We start from the raw sequence: 18,229 nt of genomic DNA, 5'->3' as shown, positions 1-18,229 counted from the left end.
ACGCAGCAAGACGCAGGAGCAGCTCGCCAAGGTCCGGGGGATGTCCCATACCTGAGGTCAGCCCTGCAGATGTGCGTCACCTTGGAGCGGCCCATGCCGCTGGGCTCCATGAGGTACTGGGACGTCAGCACCACGGCTTTGACGCCGCCTTCCACCTGCAGCTTGTCGTGTTCCACCGAGATGGAGATGAGCAGGCAGGCTCCCCGCGGCAGGTCCGTGCGCCAGCGCCTGCCGACAGAGCGTCCGCTCAGCTGGGGGAGCCTGGGGACAGGACACATCCCTCGGGCTCGGGTCCCCCCTGCCCTCACCTGAGCACCACACAGTCCCTGCGCGGGTGGGGTGCCATGCTGTCCGTCACGTAGTGATAAACCTCCATGTCCTTGTCCAGGGCCTCCACCACTTTGCTCTGCAGCAGGTCCTCGTCCCAGAGGTGACGCTCCCGGAGCACCCGGTGCAGCACCATTGAGGGAGGGGCCTCGACCTCCGTGGAGACCTTCCACAAGCGCAGAGGGTGCCCGTCCCCGACCTGCCAGGGCCGAGCAGAAGGGTCAGGCGGCTGTCCTGGGAGCCCTGAGAGGCTTCACTGAGGGGTCTCACCACCATGGAGCAGCACCATCGCAGCTGCTGGCTACGGGGAGCATGGGATGGGATGGGATGGCACAGGATGAGGTGGCAGAGCTCCTCTGGCTGGTGGAGAGGGGCTGAGGATGATGCAGGGGGCTCTGGCCAAGAACTGTTCCCCCCTCCAGATGGGGAAGGCAGTCCTGATTGCCTCCTTGCAGAAGGGGAGGAGTGCCAAGGGCTGGGCAGGTGGCTCACAGGGGTCACTCCGCACCCATTTTCCCACATGTCCCCAGACACCCCGTGTGTGATGGCATTTACCTTTCTGCAGGAGAGCTCCGTGTTCAGCGGTCCTGGGGTGCTCAGCCACCCCTTGAATTTCTCCGACGACTCTTTGAGGAGGTTCTGGACGCTCTGCTCGAAGTAGGAGTGTAAATCCTTGCTTTCCCCCGGACACACAAAGTCAGCCAGGGGATGGGGGTAGGCATCTGCTGCCATATAGGAGCTGCTCAGCTGGAGCAGAATGTCGTGGGAGACCTACAAAGCAAGAGCACGCAGGTCTTCAGAGTCCCGGCAGCAACTCCTTATTGAACAGAGGGGGGAAGCACAGACACAGCCTCCTCGGGCAGACATCCTGCAGCCTGTGAGCTGTCCAGCCACGAGCAGGGCTCTGCTGGCCCCTCACCGCCCCTGGGGCTGCCCGAGGGGTGGCACTGCCCTGCTGGAGGCTGTGCGCCCTCCACGAAGCCCCAGGGGGCAGCGCCAGGCCGGACACGCTGCAGCCACCCACCTGGAAGAGCTTCTTGCAGTCGGTGATCATGTGGGAGAGCCCCTGCGTCGCGGCCATGTTCTCGTTCAGGTCCTTCTGGTCGGGTTTCCCCACGGTGCCCCTCCTGTGCATGGCCCTGCGGGACGGCACGCAGCGCTGGGAGCGGCGCTGACGCCCGGCGCCCGCCCCCAGCCCCGGCCCCGCGCCGCACAGCAGAGCAGCAGGAGCGGCGCCCTCACCTCGGCGAGGTGCTCTCCTTCTTGGACACGTTGAGGTGGAAGACGGAGGGGGCCAGGCACACGGCCAGGTTTCCGGCGGTCATCTGGTTCTCCTCGGCGGAGGCGATGTCGCTCAGGAAGTAGAGCAGGGTCTGCAGCACCTCGCGGTTCTCGTCCGGCATCAGGATGATGGCAGCCTGCACCGCCTGCAGCCGCTGCTCCTTCGCCACGACTGGGGGCACCGCTCGCGGTCAGTGCCTGTCCCCGCTGTGCTGACAGCCCCAGCCCACCACGAGCCCCGGGCCCCCCGCCCGCACCCTCCTTACACTGGTAGATCTGCAGGAAGGTGTCGGTCAGCTTGCTGGTGAAGATGGGCTCCGGCAGGTCCCGGAAATATTGCTTCAGCAGGTCGGCCACGTCGTACGCCGACTGCCCCTTGTAGTTGACGTTGTCGGGGCTGGTCTCGTTCATGTGCCGGAGCGCCTGGATCCGGGACTTCACCCCCGATTTCCGGAAAATGCCAACCTGAGGGGAAGAGGGAGCCACGCTGGGACGCGAGGCAAGGCTGGCCCTGCCCCGTGCCTGGCCGCTCCACGACCAGAGGCGAGCCCGGCTGAGCGACGGCCGAGAAGACCCCGACAGATGTGAAGTTCCCACAGACGACCTCGTCCTCCCCCTTCGTCACAGCCAAGCGCTGCACGAGGTGACCCCTCGAAGCTGGTGACCCCCAGCCCAGCACTACCGCCCAGCAGCACCCCGAGGCGCGGGGCCGGCGGCGTCACCTGGTCCAGGCACTGGCTGCGGAGGTAGCGCATCGCCTGCTGGATGCTCTGCGGCAGCGGCTGCCCCGTCCTCTGCACGTTGATGATGGGCGGCACCCCGAACACGGCCTTGTCCCGGTAGTCGGGGACTTTACTCCGCTTCATGAACTTGGGCACAGTCCTGCAGGGCGGGACGGAGAGGCGGTCAGCGCAGCGACCAGCTGCCTCGGCAGCGCAGAGACAGCGGGGGAGACGCACCCACTGCCGCAGGGATGCTTCTGCCGCGCTCTGAATATAAGCGAGGAAGTTTTGAACAGGAACCACATCATCTTTTATTAAGCCAACATGATTTAATATTTGGCTAAGACAGAAAGCCATCGTCTCACTCCTACACGGCTGTAATGCTTTCCATGCGCCACAGGTGCCGGCAGCCCAGGCTGCAGCCCCCAGCTCCTGCTGGCAAGCATGCCCAGGGCCACGCAGAGCAAAGAGAGCTTGGTTGCAGTTTTTTCCCCTGCCTCTCCATCACCTTCACACAGAGCCCACCGCCCCTGGGGCCCCCATCCCAGCCCCCTCCCCGCCAGCTCACCACGTCCAGGCCTGCTTGTGGGGCACGGAGTACTTCTCCATGATGGCCGTGAGCCGCAGCAGGGAGCACTTCTGGAGCAGGTTGAGCTGGGCCGAGGACTGGCGGTTGATCTCCAGCGAGGCAGAGTTCAGGCTGGGCCGGTGGGAGTTCTGGAAGCTGTGCCAGCGCAGCTTTCTGCAGGGAAGGAGGGCGTTGCAGAGCCTTTCTGCGGCACCCGCGGCTCTGGGGGCGGCGTGGGCACACCAGTGGCCAGGCTAAGCCCAACACCAGCCCCGGGGCCACAGGTGCTGCTTCCTGCCCCACACAAACCCAGCACGAGAAGGTGTCAAGGCGCGGATACACAAAGAGAGGGACACTTTCTGTTGCCTCGGAGGACTGCTCGTGCTGCCAGGCAGCCTCGCCCTGGCCAGCATCCTCCCCTTTGCACCCCAGTGGGGCCGCGGGGCTGTGCAGGCTCAGCCTGTGCCCAAACCCAAGAGCTGTGCTGGGCTGCAGCCCCTGTGGGAGCCTGCAGGGAGGGCAGGGGCTCGGGGAGACACAGGACCCCCACGCAGAGCAATGCCTCGGCCAAGGGACACCTCCAACACCCACTTTCTAAACAGCAAAAGGCGCTGCAACAAGGCGGTGCCCAGCACTAAAACTTTCCCTAGTCCCGTCCCGTCCCCTGCAGCCACCAGAGCGCAGCAGCGCACCACGCGCGGCCCTGCACGGCCCCCCCGCCGCCTCCGTGTCCCTGCCTGGGGGCTGCCCCCCCGGGAGCCCCCCGCTACCTGCAGGGCCTGGTGAGCGAGGCTCCCACGCCCGAGTCGCGGCGCTCCCGCATCTCCAGCTCCTCGGCCTCGTTGAGGGAGTTGCCCGTGCTGTCGAAGTCGCTGGCAGAGGTGCCGACGTCCGACATGGAGCGCTCCTCGAAGTGCAGGTTGGAGGGGAAGGTGGGCTCCCCGCCCGAGTCCGTCTCCTCTTCCTCCTCCTCCTCCTCGCCCCCGTCCTCCCCGGCCAGGTCGGGGGAGATGGCCTTGTACCAGAGCTCCACTTTCTGCTGCAGCCCCCACATGTGCTGCAGGATGTCGTCCAGGTTCTGGTAGGTCACCTCCCCATCCGCCTTGGAGAACTCCTCGCCGCTGCCGAACTCAGGCACGTTGTCGTACACGCTCGCCCGGCTGCCCAGGGAGCTGCAGGAGCCCCGGCGGCGGCGGCAGGCGAAGCCCCGCGGGGAGGACGAGCCCTCCACGCTGCTGCTGCTGCCCCCTCCGCCTCCCGCCAGCCCCACGGGCTCGTCCCCCGCCTTCCAGCTGGTCAGGGAGCTGCTGCCCAGGGGGCACAGGCTCTCGATGGAGAGGGATTTGGGGAAGGTGCCCGGCTTGTGGTCCCTGGGAACGTAGACCAGGCAATCCCCCCGGCACGCCGGCCGCTGCTGGCGCTCCCCAGCAGCCCAGGTGCTGCCGGCGGCCACGGCCGTCTCGTAGTCCTCCAGGTAGACCCCGGTGCGCTTCGACTCTGAGCTCCCCTTGCCCCTGCCCGAGCCTAGCAGGCGGTTAGTCCTGTACGACACCGAGAAGAAGTGTTTTTTGCCATGGAAAGAGGCAGATGCTCCTCTTTTAGGGGAGCTGCCCTTGGTGGCTGTGAGGTCCCCGTTACTCCTGGCAGAGTCCCAACCCGGTTTGGCCGTGACGCCGCTGTTCGGGACGCCCTTCTCGTCCGGGCCAGCTTTCTCTTTGTCCTTCCTTCGCAGGGACTCGATCCTCTTCAGGAAGCTGCGAGACCTTCGCTTCTTCAGCTTCTCCTTGGGGCCCTCGCGGCCGGAGGGCGGCTCCACCAAGGAGCGGGTGCTGGAGCTGCGGCCGGGCTGGGCGACGGCGGCAGCGTCGCGGGCAGGGGCCGGCTCGGGCGGCGTGACCACGATGCCGGGCGCGCCGCTCGCGCTGCCAGTGCTGACGCTGCTGTGCAGGGACACGGCCTCCAGGTTGGTGCTGAGGTCGGTGAGGACGCTCTCGCGGCTGGATGCCTGCCGCATGGTGCAGTTGGGCACCTCGGAGGCCTGGGAGAGGACGTCGACAGAGCCCACCCGGGACCACCTCTTGCTTTCCCGCTGGAAAGCCCACCGGTTGCTGATGGCACACAGGTCCTCTTCCTCGGAGTCTTCATTCTGCAGGCGGTGGAGAAGAGGGGACGATCAGACCGCGGGGTCCCTCAGCACCGTTACGCCCGCAGCCAACCCGCTCCATCCCCTTCCGCCACGGCGCTCACGCAGAATGAGGAATCGCCGTGCCCAGGCTCAAGCGCTACGTGGCGAGGGGAAGGTGCTCCTTCTGTGCTCCCCCTGAGCAGCTCCCGGGCACTAGCTCTGCATTTCTACCAGCATGACGCGCCGCTGTGTACCCCGACGGGTGGCACGGTGCCCACACACCCAGCAGAAACGCTCAGGCCGCGTGAGCCAGCCCAGCCCCAAACCTGCTGTCACGTCAGAGGGACGGGCGCAGTGAGGAGGGGACGCGGTCACCGTGTGGCTGGTCACAACAGAAGTGTCCCAGCTGGGGCTCGGGCCTGCAGCCCCCAGCACCAAGGGGAGCCCCCAGATCCCTTCTGGGGTCAAAGGCTGACCCTGAGCTTTTACAGCTACTGCAGGAACAAGCAAGGAGGGGACAGAGCTCAGCAGGCAGCCAGGTCCTTCCTGAGACAATGCTCTTCGTGCACAGAGAAAGGCGCGCGAGGCTGGGAGGCTGCCTGTACCCACCCCGCAGGGCTGCACACACGGGGATCTGGGCACCCTGCCCGGCGTGGGCAGGGGGAACGAGCAGGGCTACACCCCCGTGGTGGCTTCCCGGCACCGAGCACCGAACCAGCACACGTTTGAAATGTACTGTTCATCAGGGGAAAGATAAAAGGCTTTGTTATTAATATGCCGACGCATCTGTAGGCCAGAACAGAAACCGTCAGCTTCCTACTAAGGAACCTCTGTGTAACAGTTTGCTTCTTCAGGAAAGCAGCACGGGGTGAGGGGTTATCCAAAATGCCAGGCTGCGTGCTTCAGCCTGCCTACATGTCACGTCCCTTTATCTGGTGTCTCTGGACATAGGAGGTAAGGCCTGCGAGGGCAGGAGAACAACTGCAGGAGCTGACCCAGGCTGGAGGGCAGGGAGGAAGAAGAGGAAAACGCGGGGACCAAAATCAAACCACAGGAGCACTTCCCCCTCCACAGCCACGGCTTCCTGAGAACGGTGATGGAAACGAATGAAGGAAAGCGTGAGCCGAGTGGTGACCGGGTAGTGCTACCTGTGCAGAAAGGCACTGGCTGGAGCTAGAAGCCTCAAGGCCTTCCAGAAAGAAACGAGGGGTAGCAAACTGCTGCTGAAATCAACAGCCTGGGGTTCGAGTTCATTGCCCGCTGGCCACAGGGTAGTGCCAGGCTCTCGACCGCCAGCGGTGACTTGGCAAGCGGGTGAGCGCCCTGCCCAGCCCTGGGAGCTGGGGGGCTCGGCCCATCCAGCACCCCCAGCGCCCCCACACCGAGCCCTGCTGCCTCGCTGCTGCTGCAACAGCTGTGACCAGCCCCTGCCCCGTGCGCCCCGGCCCCTTCCCCCGCCGCTTCTTTGTGCTGCAGAGAAGGGGACCCGGACGCGGGAACAATGCCCCGCGCTGCGGCCTTCCTGCCATTCTGCTGGGGCCCTGGGCACGGGCCCGCCGACAGAATGAAGCCGACGGTGGAGGAGGAGTGAGGAATGGAGGTGTCCTGCAGAGGGGTCTCATCCAGCCCCAGCTCAGCACAGCCCCCAAGGCTGGTGCTGCCGGTGCGGCACGGCATGGCACAGCATGGCACGGCACGGCGCGGCACGGCACGGCACACGCCGCCACTGCCCCAGTCTGGCATCCCCCTGCAGGGCAGGGCAGGGCAGGGAGCGCTGAGCACTGCTCAGCACCAGCCCGGGGCAGTCCTGGCACACTCTGGTGTTATTACGGAAAGCAGGCTCGCTGCCCCGCCAGCTGCGCACGTTCCCCTCGAGCCCAGGACTCACCTGTTTACGCTGAAAGTGGACTTCCAGCTTCATGGAGGCACATGTGTTCAGGGTCATCAGCCTCCTGCAAGGAAACAAGAGAGCTTTACCCGGCTGCGGCTTCCTGCTCTGCCTGCAACGCTTTCCTTCTTTTCCTATTTTTTTCTATTTTTTGCCTTTCGGCTCCTGTTGTGCCTGGTCACCTGTCACCCCGCAGCTGCGGCTCCCGGGATCAGACGGACGGAGCCTGGAGCAGCTCCAAGCCCGCACCCAGCAGAGCGCAGGGTCCCCAGGTGGGCTCCCGAAGCTGCACCCTCCTCCTGCAGAGGAGATCCGGGGGCACTCTGATCCTCCTTCACCCCGGCGCAAGGACCGAGTCACACGAGCCCTTGGCACAGCAGCCGAGAGGTTTAAACCTCTCCAGCAAGCTGGTGGCACAAGCACTTGGTCGCAGGCCAGCAGGGATTTTGCAAGCGCAGCCATCAGAGCGGCACCCGCTGCCCGTGCACAGGCACCAGGACGGCCCGGCCGTGCCCCAGCGCCCGCAGCCACTCCAGCCCCGTGTGTGCTCTCCCACGGCAGCAGCCCCGGCACCAAATGACGCTTGGCTCCCTCCGCTCATAGCACCCCGGGCGCTGCCAGGGCCCCTCGGCGGCCGTGCCACGCCATCGCTGTGCACCCCGGCTTCCTCAGCTCTCCAGGGGCTTGTCCTGGGCTGTGAGCTGGCCCCACTGGTGGCTGCAGGGGGTGGCGGGACCCCTGCAGCTCCAATGGCACTGCAAACGGCACTGCAAGCACAACACAACTTTCGTTCCAGCATGCAGACACTACTTCTGCACAGCTGATTTAAAAACCTAAATAAATCTGAGGCACATTTTACAAAAATGTGGCTCGTGTCCCTTTCACGATCCTGCTGAAAACTCCTGAACCAGAGCACGGCCCCGCAGCACGCACAAGAGCTGGCAGCAGCGTCCTCACACGGCTGCTCATCGCGACCGCCTGGCTCCAGGACCGTGCTCGGAGAGAGGCTGCAGCGAGCGATTGTTCGGGGGAAGAAAGTCACCTGGCAAAGCAATGACCGCCAAGCAACCCGCGATGGTTTCTGTTCAGAATCCAGCCTGTGCTCAGCTCGGGGTGAAGGCCACCTGGGTGTGCCTGACGGCCACCTGGGAAGGTTCACCACGTACATAATCCCCGCAGCCTCGGAGGCGTTTCCCTTATCCACCAGGGCAGGAGCCGGGCCTGGGACTGGGCTGGCCCCGCTGCCACTCCTCTGCCCTCCCGGCTGGGTGGGAGTGGGCAGCCGCGAAGGGACCGGGCTGGGGAAGCGCGGCAGCGGCAGCCTGCTGGCAGCACACGTGTGCTTGTGGGGAGGAGAGGGCACGCAGGAGAACTTTCCCTGGCTGAGCTACACTTTTCAGTGCCGTCCTTGGCTCTCAGCGAGGTACCACTGCAGGCCCCCTGTCCCCAGGCCCCCCCAGCGGCTCCGTCCCAGCGGCGCCGGCTCTGCGCAGGCTGCCAGGAGCTGCGGGATGGGGGTGACCTGCTGCAGGCTAGCGGGGCACAGCGACCTCCAGAACGCCTCCTGCCAGCCAGGCGAAGACAAAAGGATGTGAAAGCTCAGCCGGGGACAAGGGCTCCCCCCAGCACCCCGCAGCCCCCCCAGCCCACCCCACGCTGAGCGCAGCCGGGAGAAGCATGGCGCAGCCGGGGTCCCCGTGCCGAGCAGAGCAGCCCGTGCTGGGACAGCAGGCGGCCAGCAGCCCCGTCCTGCCCCTCGGCCTCTCCGCTCCCCACAGCGCGTGTGGGAGGGAAGCAAGAGGCAGCAGAACTGCCAAGCACCGCCGGGTTCCTCAGCGCAGGGGCACAGGCACGGGGATGTGGCCCGAAAGCAGACACGGGGCTGAGCCACCCCCCGGCAGCCCGACACGCGGCCCGTCTGGACGGACAGACGGACGGGGGTACCTTCTGCCGGCTGCTTGCTCTGGGTCAGGGCAGCATTTAGAGCTCATCTCTGAAATACTGCACTGCTCCCCTGCCAGAAAAACGCGCGGTGGCATCTCCCGGAGCTATTTTCAGCCCTGCTGCTGCGCGTCCTGCTGGAAAACACTCGGCACGGCTCCGGTTGCCTGGCTCAGGGGTCACTCACACCACACAGCCCCGCCAGCGCCCCGCCGGCAGGGCAATCCTCCCCCGGAGCAACCAACAGCGTGTTTGTTCCAGGAACGAGAGCGGGTCGGGCAGCACAAAGAAAGCCAGCAGTGCAAACCAGACAGCTCCCGAAGCAGCTCACAACCTGCACAAAAGGTTAGCTAGCCGTGTGGCCTTTCCACGGAGCAGCTCTCGTTGCACAAGTGCTCAGCAAATCCCTTGCTGCGTGCTTGCTCCCTGCCGCAGGTGACATGTGCCTGATGACCAGGTGCAGATCTGTCCCCAGCCACCACCTCAGCCACGGGCGCTGTGACCTGAGTTCTGCTCACACCAGCAGCCAAGCAAGACCCCTTCGCTGCGAGCCAGAGGTGCGGTGTCCGGCCTGCACCTCATTCCCAGAGACCTTATTAAGCATCCGAGCAAAGCAACGTGCACCCTGGGGAAGCCTGGCTCTCTCCTGATGACCAGAGCAGCCAGCGGGGAGAGGAGCACGGGCAGCTGGTGCAGCAACCCCGGGTCCCTTTGCACCACGGCTCGGTTTTACAGCTCGCCCCTCACTGATCAGTGTTGAGCAGAGCTCCACAGCCTGGAGTGAGCCGCACACGAAATCACAACGCGGCCCGAAAATAAACAAAGAGGAGAACTCCTGGCTAACGGCTGTTCTCCAGCCGCTCTGCATGCTCAGGACACAAAGCACAGTAGTTCCCCCAGCACCAGTGCGTCCGACACGACAGCCACGGGGCGGCACAACGCGGCACAACGCATCCCACTGCGGCGGGGACAGGCAGGCAGCGCCCGCGGGGCTGGGTGCGCGCACGGCACCCGGGCGGCGGTGCTGAGCCCCTGCCTCACGCAGCTCTGCGGCGTGAGCCGGCTGGAGGGGGCTTTACCTGCAGAGGGATTTGAGGGAGTCCTGGTCCAGGAAGCTGTGGTCTTTCTTCACAGCGCCGATGTCAAGTGGGAACAGCGAGTCTGGGGAGGAAGGCGAGAGGAGGATGAGTGGGGCCAGGAGCCCCTGCAGCTCCGCGGGGACCGCCCGCTCCTGACACCGGCTCTCGGAGAGCAGCCGCCAGCACCCCACCAGCCACACCAGGACCTCACCTCGCCTCCCCAAAGACATGGCCTCACTAATTTGCTGTCCAAGGCCCCACGCTGCACCCAGCAGCAGCAGGCTCAAAGTCTGGACCCCACATCCAGGTCCACAGAGTGGTGGAGATGTTGCTGCTGGTGTGGAAAGACCTGTGGCCTCAGCCCATGGTGGTTTTTGGAGAGCAGCCACATTCCAAACACTACTCGAGGGAGATCTTGGTACCCATAAAACAACACAAGGCATGCATACCGACCCCTTGCTCCCTCAGACTCCCTTTGTGCACTAATCCACCAGGGTCAGGAAAGCTGCTGGGGACAGCCAAGGGCTGCTCAGAGGTCCCCCAGCATCGAGAAAGCCGCGCCAGCAGGGTGCTGCAGACGTGCCAGCATCTCCTTCGGTCCTCAAAGGCCACGGCCGGGGCTCCCAGGGCAGACACACTTGCAGGCCCCTGGGCAGCAGCTGGAGGACCAAGGAAAGGCTCTACATGCTCCGAGTCCCTGGGCAGTGCACTTTTTGGCAAGCTAAGGAGGGTGGCGAGGTGCCCGAGGTCCTCCATGCAGTTCCCTGCTCCTCTCCGCGCAGACCCAGAAAGCTCTGCTGGGACCAGCTGCGCCGGGCCTGGACAATTAGCCCCGAGTCTACGTCTGGTTGTTAATGAAGCTACTGAGCGTAATTACCAAGGGATGCTGAGCCCTGCCAGCTGGGGAGAACAGAATGACACGGTCATAGGATGTGGGAAGTTTTGCTCGGGGAGGCTGGAGCGAGGCTGGCTTATCCATAGCTGCAGCAGCCGTCCTGGCCGCCCAGCGCTGCTCGGGGCCGGCAGCGGGGCTGGGGCTCACCTGCACACCCGGGCAGCCCGGGCATGTGGCTCTGCGGGGAGCTGCCCCGAAATAGAACCCAGGCCCGAGCGGGCAGCCGGGAAAGCCATCACCCAGGAGGCCGGAGCGTGGCTCTGCTGGAAGGGGTGGGGGCACTGGAAGCGGGCGAACAATGGCTGGCGGCGCTCCCCCCGCCGCCAGGCTTCCACCTATTGTTCTGCCGGGGGGGCCGGGCTGCAAGCGCTGCTTCAGTGCTTCGGCCACGTCCCAGCAGGGACCCGCGTGCCCACCGGGTGTTCGGAGCAAACACAGCTGATCAGACGAGCTCCAGAAGAGTTAATTGCAAGGTGCCTGCATGCGTGCGTGGGGGCGGAGGTGGGACCCGGCCCCTCCAAGCAGCGTCCCGCTGGGATCTGCAGGGCACAGGGAGCCAGCCTGCTGCGGGCACGGTGTGCAGGGAGGGCAGAGCTCACTGCCGGGGGATGGCGGGGCAGGGCAGCAGCCTCAGGGATGTGTCAGGAGCGAGGGCAGAAGGAAAAGTCCCTTCTCCGCATTACCTACACCATCTGCCTGCGCTGTGCGCTCCCACCCCCTGCGAGCATCCCTAAGCTGCTCAGACACAGTCGGCAACCCAGTGCCTGCCCTGCCCTGCCCTGCCCAGCCACCCTGGGAACTTCCTCGCAGCCCTGCCTGAAGGGGAGAAGTTCGGGAACGCAGGGAAGTTAACAGCATGGCTGGTTCTCCACACCACAACCCAGTCTGGAAGCCTAACGTTTTAACACAGAATCACGTAATCAGCAAGCAATGCCCGCCGTCCTGCCCCCTCCCCGCGCTCTGTGAGCTCTCCCTGCAGCCACCCTTGGTCGATACACAAAAAGGCCACCTACAGGCTAGGGACTTCCTGCTCATCCCCGCTGGGAGTGATGGAGAGCTGTGACATGCAGGGCGTGCTGGGGGACCAGAAGGCAGCCCCAGGCCAGGCCTGGCTGCCAGGAGCCCAGACGCGGCTGTTCGGAGCTGTGCTGCCTATGCCCTGCTGCAGCTGCTGGACCCACCAGCTCCACTCGCCTGCTGCAGGGCTCCCCAGCGAGGAGCTGGGCTGCTGGGCTGCTCGCCCCCTCCCTCTGCAGCGGCAGAGGAGCGAGGGGCTGCGGGTGCCCTGCTCAGGAGTGCTGCCCCCATCCCACACCCCCACGTCCCCAAGCTCCGCGCCACCGCCTGCGCCTGCTCCCATCCCGCCCGGGTGAGATCTGAGCCCCAGGGGGCCGCAAGGCCGTGGAGGTGCTGCCCCTCAGCCTGTGTTGCAGCACATCCAGCCTCCAGCCACCTTACTGCAAACGTAGCTGGCCCTTCCCCACAGCCGGGAGCGGAGGAAGCAGCTCTCACCTTCGTACAGCTGGGCATACTGCGGGAATCCTGCCGCTCGCAGCCAGTCGCAAGCTTTCTTGGCTTCGATTTCTGAAACAAAGCGGAGAGACGGTCTGAGCATCGCACCGGCAGAAGGGATGCTGCACCGAGAGGCAGCTCCCGCATCGGGAGCACGCCGGCGTCACCTGCGCCTGTCTTTCACGTGCACAAACCCGAAGAAATGACCGACCGTGAAATAGCGAGGGGGAAGCAGCACGCGGGCCTGGGGGTGGCACCACGCTGGGCACGGGGCAGGCTCACACGGCAGGAACTGCCCGGCTCTGGACGCCCCGCTAGCACAGGACAAAGAGGACGTGGCACAAGAGTGACAGCCCCACGAGACAGCTGTAACCTCCTGATAACGGGATCACAGAATCACAGACCGGCTGGGGCTGGAAGGGACCTTGGAGACCACACGATCCCACCCCCTGCCATGGGCAGGGCCCCCTGCCCCCAGTCCGGGCTGCCCAAATCCCACCCAGCACCGCCAGGGATGGGGCACCCACAGCTCCTCTGGGCAGCCTGGGCAGGGCCTCAGCGCCCTCGGAATAAAGAACTGCTTCCTTGTATCCAATCGAAATCTACCCGGTCTCACTCTTTGTCCTGTCAACGTCCTACCACTGCTCCTTGAAACGTTTTGTTCCTACGCCCACCAAACCAAACGAAGTACTGTCGGGCAAGAGAGGAACGTCTTCATTTTAACAATTAATTCAGAGCCCATCCAAGCTTAGGGCTGTTCACTTCGTGGGTCTTTTGCAAACATCCTCCCGAAAAGCCTGCCAAAGGAACCCTTCATTTTCCCTCCCACTTCGCCCATCCCGACCACCCCCTTTTCTTCCAAGCTGGCTTTCCTCCTGGCACGCAGGGCGCCCTGCTGGGAGCACAGAGATCCCCGGGCAGAGGGGATCTCAGCAGTGCTGAGAGCCGCAGCTGTGGCCGGCCGGGGGGCGCACGGAGCCGGCTGGCCCAGCCACCAGAGCCCCGATGGCTTCCTGCTGCCCCTGCCCGGCCCGGTCCTGTTCAGCTATTCCCAGGGCGAGCCCCCCCAACGGCCAGCACTATGTTCTGGGAAATTCCTCGGATTTACAGGACCTGAGGGAGAACAGCCCCAAGGCACAGCAGCCGGAGAAAGCTGCTGTCCGGTGCCAGCAGTCCATCTGCCTGCTTTACCGACAGTTCTGGCGGTGACAGGCGTTGGACCTCAGATGTAGAAAATGTGACTGCAGCTTCAGATCCCTGCCCATCCCTCCCAGAAGCCAACCCCAGCACAGGCTGGGACCAGGCCTGATCCACCAAGAGTCATGGTGGTGGAACTCCCCAGCTCCATCACCCCCGACAGCCCCGGGTGAGAGCCCCGCTCCCGTTCCCCATCACAAAGCTGCGCGCACAAGGGGTAAGCCGAGCAGTTCAGCTAAGGACAGGACCAAGCCAAAACCCTCGGCCCAAATACTTGGGACATTCTGGGGAGGAGGTTTGGAACGAGCATCTGAACGCGGCTCCAAACCGCGTCCTGAGCCTCGTGGAAGGGCAGGGCTCAGAGCCAGGACCCCTGTGCAGCCCCCACACCGCGGCACGGCGAGCCCAGCGCTCCCAGCCCTCACACCACGGGGCCTGGGGGGGACACATGGGGTGGGTGACACCAAGCTCCTCACGCTGCCGCCCCACGCTCGCAGCCACACAGCCTCGCCCGGACCCACCAGCACCCTGCCCCTGCCCCTGCCCCTCTGTTGCTCAGGGCTGGGCCGCTGGCCATGAGGCCACCACGGCCAGAGGTTCAGCAGCCCCCAGCCAGGACAAGGAACGCAATCCTCCCAACCCGCTGCTGCCCCACAGAGTCCGAATCCCCCCCACCCGCAGGAAGGGATGGGGCTGGCACCCCTGAAAGGGACAGCGGAGGGAAGGGAAGGGCAGCCAGGAGCAGAGCCGTGCACCCTCCCGGTGTGCCCTGGTGCCCTGCTTACCCCTTACGGCAGTGGGACCGAGCTGGTAGAAGAGCATGCCTGAGGCGCCCGACGGGTCTGCGCAGGGACGTGCGGGAGCCACAGCACACCCAGCACAGCCACAGGCAGCCTGCGCCCACCGGAGCCCCTGCACATCGCCCTGTGGACGCAGGGAGGCAGAGCGAGACGTTTTGGTCCCCCCGCAGGCTGCCGGGGGCGCGCTACCTGTCCTCGCCCCGCTCCGGAGCCAGGCACCCCGCTTCACCCGCTGCCGGCACCGTCCTCGAAGCCCCGTGCGGAGCCCAGGCACCCGCCCTGCCCCGGCGCACGCAGGAGCCTCCCCGCGCTGGCACAGAAAAGGTTTCCAAGTGTCCCCGTCCCGGACGGAGCCGGCCGCCCGCTTCCTCCTCCCACCGCCCTTTCCACAGAAGTACTTTCCCAAGGAAGCACAGGAAAGGATCTTTCCGAGTCTCGATAAGAATGGGCAGAAAAACACTCGTGTGAATGACACAGGCAGCTTGTGAATGGCCTGAGGGGGACTTGGTGGCAGCGGGGCCGTGGCCGGATGCTGTGACGGGGTCACCCATCATGAGCTGTGCCCGCGGTGCCATCGGGGCACGGTGCCGTGACCGTCACCGCCCCGCGGCTCTTGCACCGAAAGCGCGCTGCAGATAAAGGTGGGGTACGCAAAGCCCGGAGTGTTGCCATCCTGGATGTCACAGACATCGGGGAGGGGAAGAAGGGCAAGCCAGTTCCTGTTATTTTTAGATGGGTTTCCTAAGAGGACTTATGCAACCCTTCCCGCTCCGTGTGTTTGCATTACTGCAGCTGTCAGCACCAGCAGCACTCCGACCTGCTGGCCGGCTCACCCGGCTTGGAGAGGAGTCCGGGCACACAGAGCTGCTGGCGCCTTCTGTGAACGCGGCTGGCAGGTAGACGAGCAACCCAGTTACAGCTCCCACATCAGAGAGCTCCCGTGTGAGCTGAGCTCTGCGCAAGCAGCCGGACATCCCCACGAGGGAAAGCCAGCACCAACACTCCTGCTGGAAAAGGCTCCTGGTAACGCACAGCCCCTACGAGCCACCAGAGAGTCCCCCAGGCAAAGCTTCTGCCCTTTGCCAGCAGCTGCCGGGTGGCACGGCCCAAGGAAGAGGCACCACGGGCACCCCCCCACCCCCGCGCTGTGCCAACCATGGGGACAGGTCCCCGGGGACGAGGCTCCTGCAGCACGGGGGCTGCGCCCACTGCTGGGATGGGGCAGGGGCACACAGGGGGTTGGGAAGGAGATGGCGACTGGCGCCGACTGCATGTCCCAGCCCCCTGCAGTGCAGGTCAGAAAGTGAAAATGAGGACAGAGGCTCTCATTTGGCTACTGAAAGGGGAAGAAAAGCACAAAGTTTCCTCTCGCATCCACTCCCCAGCACAGTCCCTGCACCACGGCTTCCACACAGGTTCAGGACGGTGCGGGGGCACGAGGGGGTGTTTGGGGCTGGCGCTCCCCCCTCAAGTCTGCTGGGGACACAGGTTCCCCATGCCATCCCTGCCAGCTCCGGGAGCGGGCATGGGTGGGCAGAAGCCCAGGAGATGCAGTACAAGGACAGACAGGTCTAAAACGAGCAAGCTGAATCACTGCAAGCAAACGAATTAGTGACAGGAAAAGCACTTCCCAGAACCCCGGCTCGGCACTTTCGCTTTAAAATAAACGACAAAAAATGGAGAAGCAACACCCCAGGACCGAGCCTCTCCGAGCAAGTTTCCAAAATCCCCGTAAAAAGCCCCACACACCCAATTAGTGAGCGAAAAGAAAACCACGCCATCGCATCGCCCCTGCATGACATCATGGAAAGCCAGGAAATCGGACGCCGGCAGATGCGAGCGGGAGCAGCCTCTGGCTGCCGTGCGCCAGCGCGGGAACCTCGCTGTGTGCGTGCGTGTTTTCTTTCCATCACACTTCAAAATAAACTGTTGCCTACAACACTGGATAATGCAGAAGCTCAGCTTCTCTTCCCAGCTTGTAAGCACAAGCCCTTGCCTATTTTTACAGAAATAACAGAAAATCCCAACACGCTTCCTGAACCAGGGGTCGGTGCCGCGGCCAATTAAGCAAGCGGGGATCTGAAATCCCCACCTCCCACGGGAAACCCGCTGCCTACGCCTGCCGAAGGTACGGCAGCAGCTGCGTCGGTGTCACTGAAGTCAGGATCCAGTTCTGCCTGCAGCGCCCAGCTCTGTGCTCAGAGCAACCGGCGCCGGGTTTGGCATCACTCAAACACACCAGAGGGACACGTCCGGACCCCTCGGTCCCCAGTGTCCACATCCCCTGCCCTCAGTGGGCCCAGCTGAGGTCGCAGCCCCAGGTCTGCACACCCTGCTCACCCCAAAGCAGCACAAGCGAAACAAAACCACGGGGATCCCCCCATGCCCGTCCCCAGAGGCTTCACAGCAGGGGAGGGACAACGGCTGCAGCTGCTGGCGCCCGAGCCCTGGCGCCAGGAGCAACCCCACGCTGCCGCCCACGCGTGCCCAGCGCCGTGTGCCACATCTCGCACAGAGGGCTCTGCCCACGCCAGCCGGGTGTCTGGAGCCGGGAGAGGGCTCCGAGCCGCGGGCATCCCCCGTCCACGCGCGGGCTGGCACGCTGGGCTGAGAAGTACAAATCGTCTGCCGCCGGCCCCGCTAGCTCCCAGCGCGACCCAGCGAACCGCAGGGACTTCAAAGCCGCAAGCGCGGAGAGGGCACGGAGACAGGAATGAGCAGCTCGGCTGGACGCCGTCCCAGAGGCAGTGGGTTTCCATAATTAACCGTAGCACTGCAAAGAGGTCTCACCAGGTTTGGGAACTGCTGCGTGCTCTGTCACCAGCGAGGAATTGTTCGGATGCCTCCACCAGGCTCTGAGGAGCACCCTGGCACCGTGCGGCCGAGCTGCAGCAGGGGGGTGACAGTGTGGTGGCATCGCCAGCCCCGGCTGGCTCCAGAGCCCGTCACCGGCCCGCCCAGCACCGCCGCGGCTCCCAGCCACCCCCAGCTCCTCGCTGCGGGCAGGGGCAGGGGCCAGGAGCCGGCGGCTGCTTCTCGCTGGGTTTGTGGCTGCGCCCGGCGGCGGGCCGCACAAAGGCCGCTGTGTGTGCGAGCGAGGTGAGGCGCTCGGTACGGGGGCTGGAAGCGAACGCAGTCACTTCCTCCCCTAGGTGTAATTATAGCCACGCGCTCCCCACAAGCATTTCCACTCCTCGGTGGCTTCTCGCAGCTCTGGCCACCCCAGGATTCCTCCTCATGGCCCTCGGCTGCAGGCTGCACCCAGCAGCCCTCAGAGCGCCGGGGCGGTCAGGGTTAGATGTGCAGAGGCTGCGTGCTGCCGCTGCAGAGCAGGTGTCTGGTGGGGACAAGGGGCACCCACAGGAAAAGAAACAAAGGGCCAGGAAGGGCCAAGACCCTCATCCGCCCTCCTCGCTCCCCACCTGTGCTCCTCCAGCTGCTCTGAGCCCAGCAGTGCACGGGCAGGGCAGGAGCCCTCACCCCGGGCAGTCGGAGCCCCCGCTGCAGGAGGACAGCCACCAGGACAGGGGTCCTGGAGAAGGAATGGGCAGAGGGGGCCCCCGGCTCCAGCCCACCCCGTGCTCTGCCCTGAGAAGATGGGGCAGCGTCAGCACAGCCGACGGATTGCTTCTGACCTGGTCTGGACTGAGGGCTGAGCAGGCAGAGCCTTCTCTTTGGCACTGGTCCTGTTATTCCCTTCCTGGGTGTACAGACGGCATTTGTCCTGATTTGCTGCCTGCATCTACACAAATGCACGTATACGCACAGGGGACAGAGGAAAGAGTTAAAAGAAGGTGCTGGTGTGGCTGACGCATCCAGCAGGACTGCGAGCGATGCCTGGAGCGGTGACTGCACTGCACCAGCAGGAGCTGTGTGCTTGCAGTTCGCCACCCT

The 18,229-nt window shown here is 64.8% G+C and overlaps 1 protein-coding gene and 1 long non-coding RNA gene across 8 annotated transcripts in view; one reads left to right on the top strand and one right to left on the bottom strand.

The window, feature by feature from the left end:
* Positions 1-18,229, bottom strand: part of STARD8 (StAR related lipid transfer domain containing 8) — a 56,709-nt gene that overhangs the window by 2,126 nt on the left and 36,354 nt on the right. For 6 of the 7 annotated variants that reach the window (XM_035325224.1, XM_035325231.1, XM_035325230.1 and 3 more), the window contains 12 exons: positions 12,339-12,410; positions 9,932-10,013; positions 6,912-6,975; positions 3,669-5,044; positions 2,899-3,072; positions 2,331-2,490; positions 1,875-2,073; positions 1,570-1,780; positions 1,352-1,466; positions 883-1,098; positions 309-526; positions 52-228 (listed from right to left, as the gene is read on the bottom strand). In XM_035325224.1, coding sequence (XP_035181115.1) covers positions 52-228; positions 309-526; positions 883-1,098; positions 1,352-1,466; positions 1,570-1,780; positions 1,875-2,073; positions 2,331-2,490; positions 2,899-3,072; positions 3,669-5,044; positions 6,912-6,975; positions 9,932-10,013; positions 12,339-12,410 — 3,064 coding nt within the window. Of the gene's footprint in view, positions 1-51; positions 229-308; positions 527-882; positions 1,099-1,351; positions 1,467-1,569; positions 1,781-1,874; positions 2,074-2,330; positions 2,491-2,898; positions 3,073-3,668; positions 5,045-6,911; positions 6,976-9,931; positions 10,014-12,338; positions 12,411-14,320; positions 14,524-18,229 lie in introns of those variants that run through there. The other variant, XM_035325226.1, reaches the window with a different exon arrangement.
* Positions 1,676-3,180, top strand: LOC118166364. Its single transcript, XR_004750467.1, has 3 exons — positions 1,676-1,808; positions 3,087-3,089; positions 3,169-3,180. It is a non-coding gene; the product is annotated as an uncharacterized LOC118166364 (long non-coding RNA).

The sequence above is a fragment of the Oxyura jamaicensis genome, chromosome 4 (genome assembly GCF_011077185.1).
Source record: "Oxyura jamaicensis isolate SHBP4307 breed ruddy duck chromosome 4, BPBGC_Ojam_1.0, whole genome shotgun sequence".
NCBI lineage: Eukaryota > Metazoa > Chordata > Aves > Anseriformes > Anatidae > Oxyura > Oxyura jamaicensis.
Note: the sequence above shows the minus strand (reverse complement) of the source record. Positions and strands in the feature narration are given on the sequence as shown.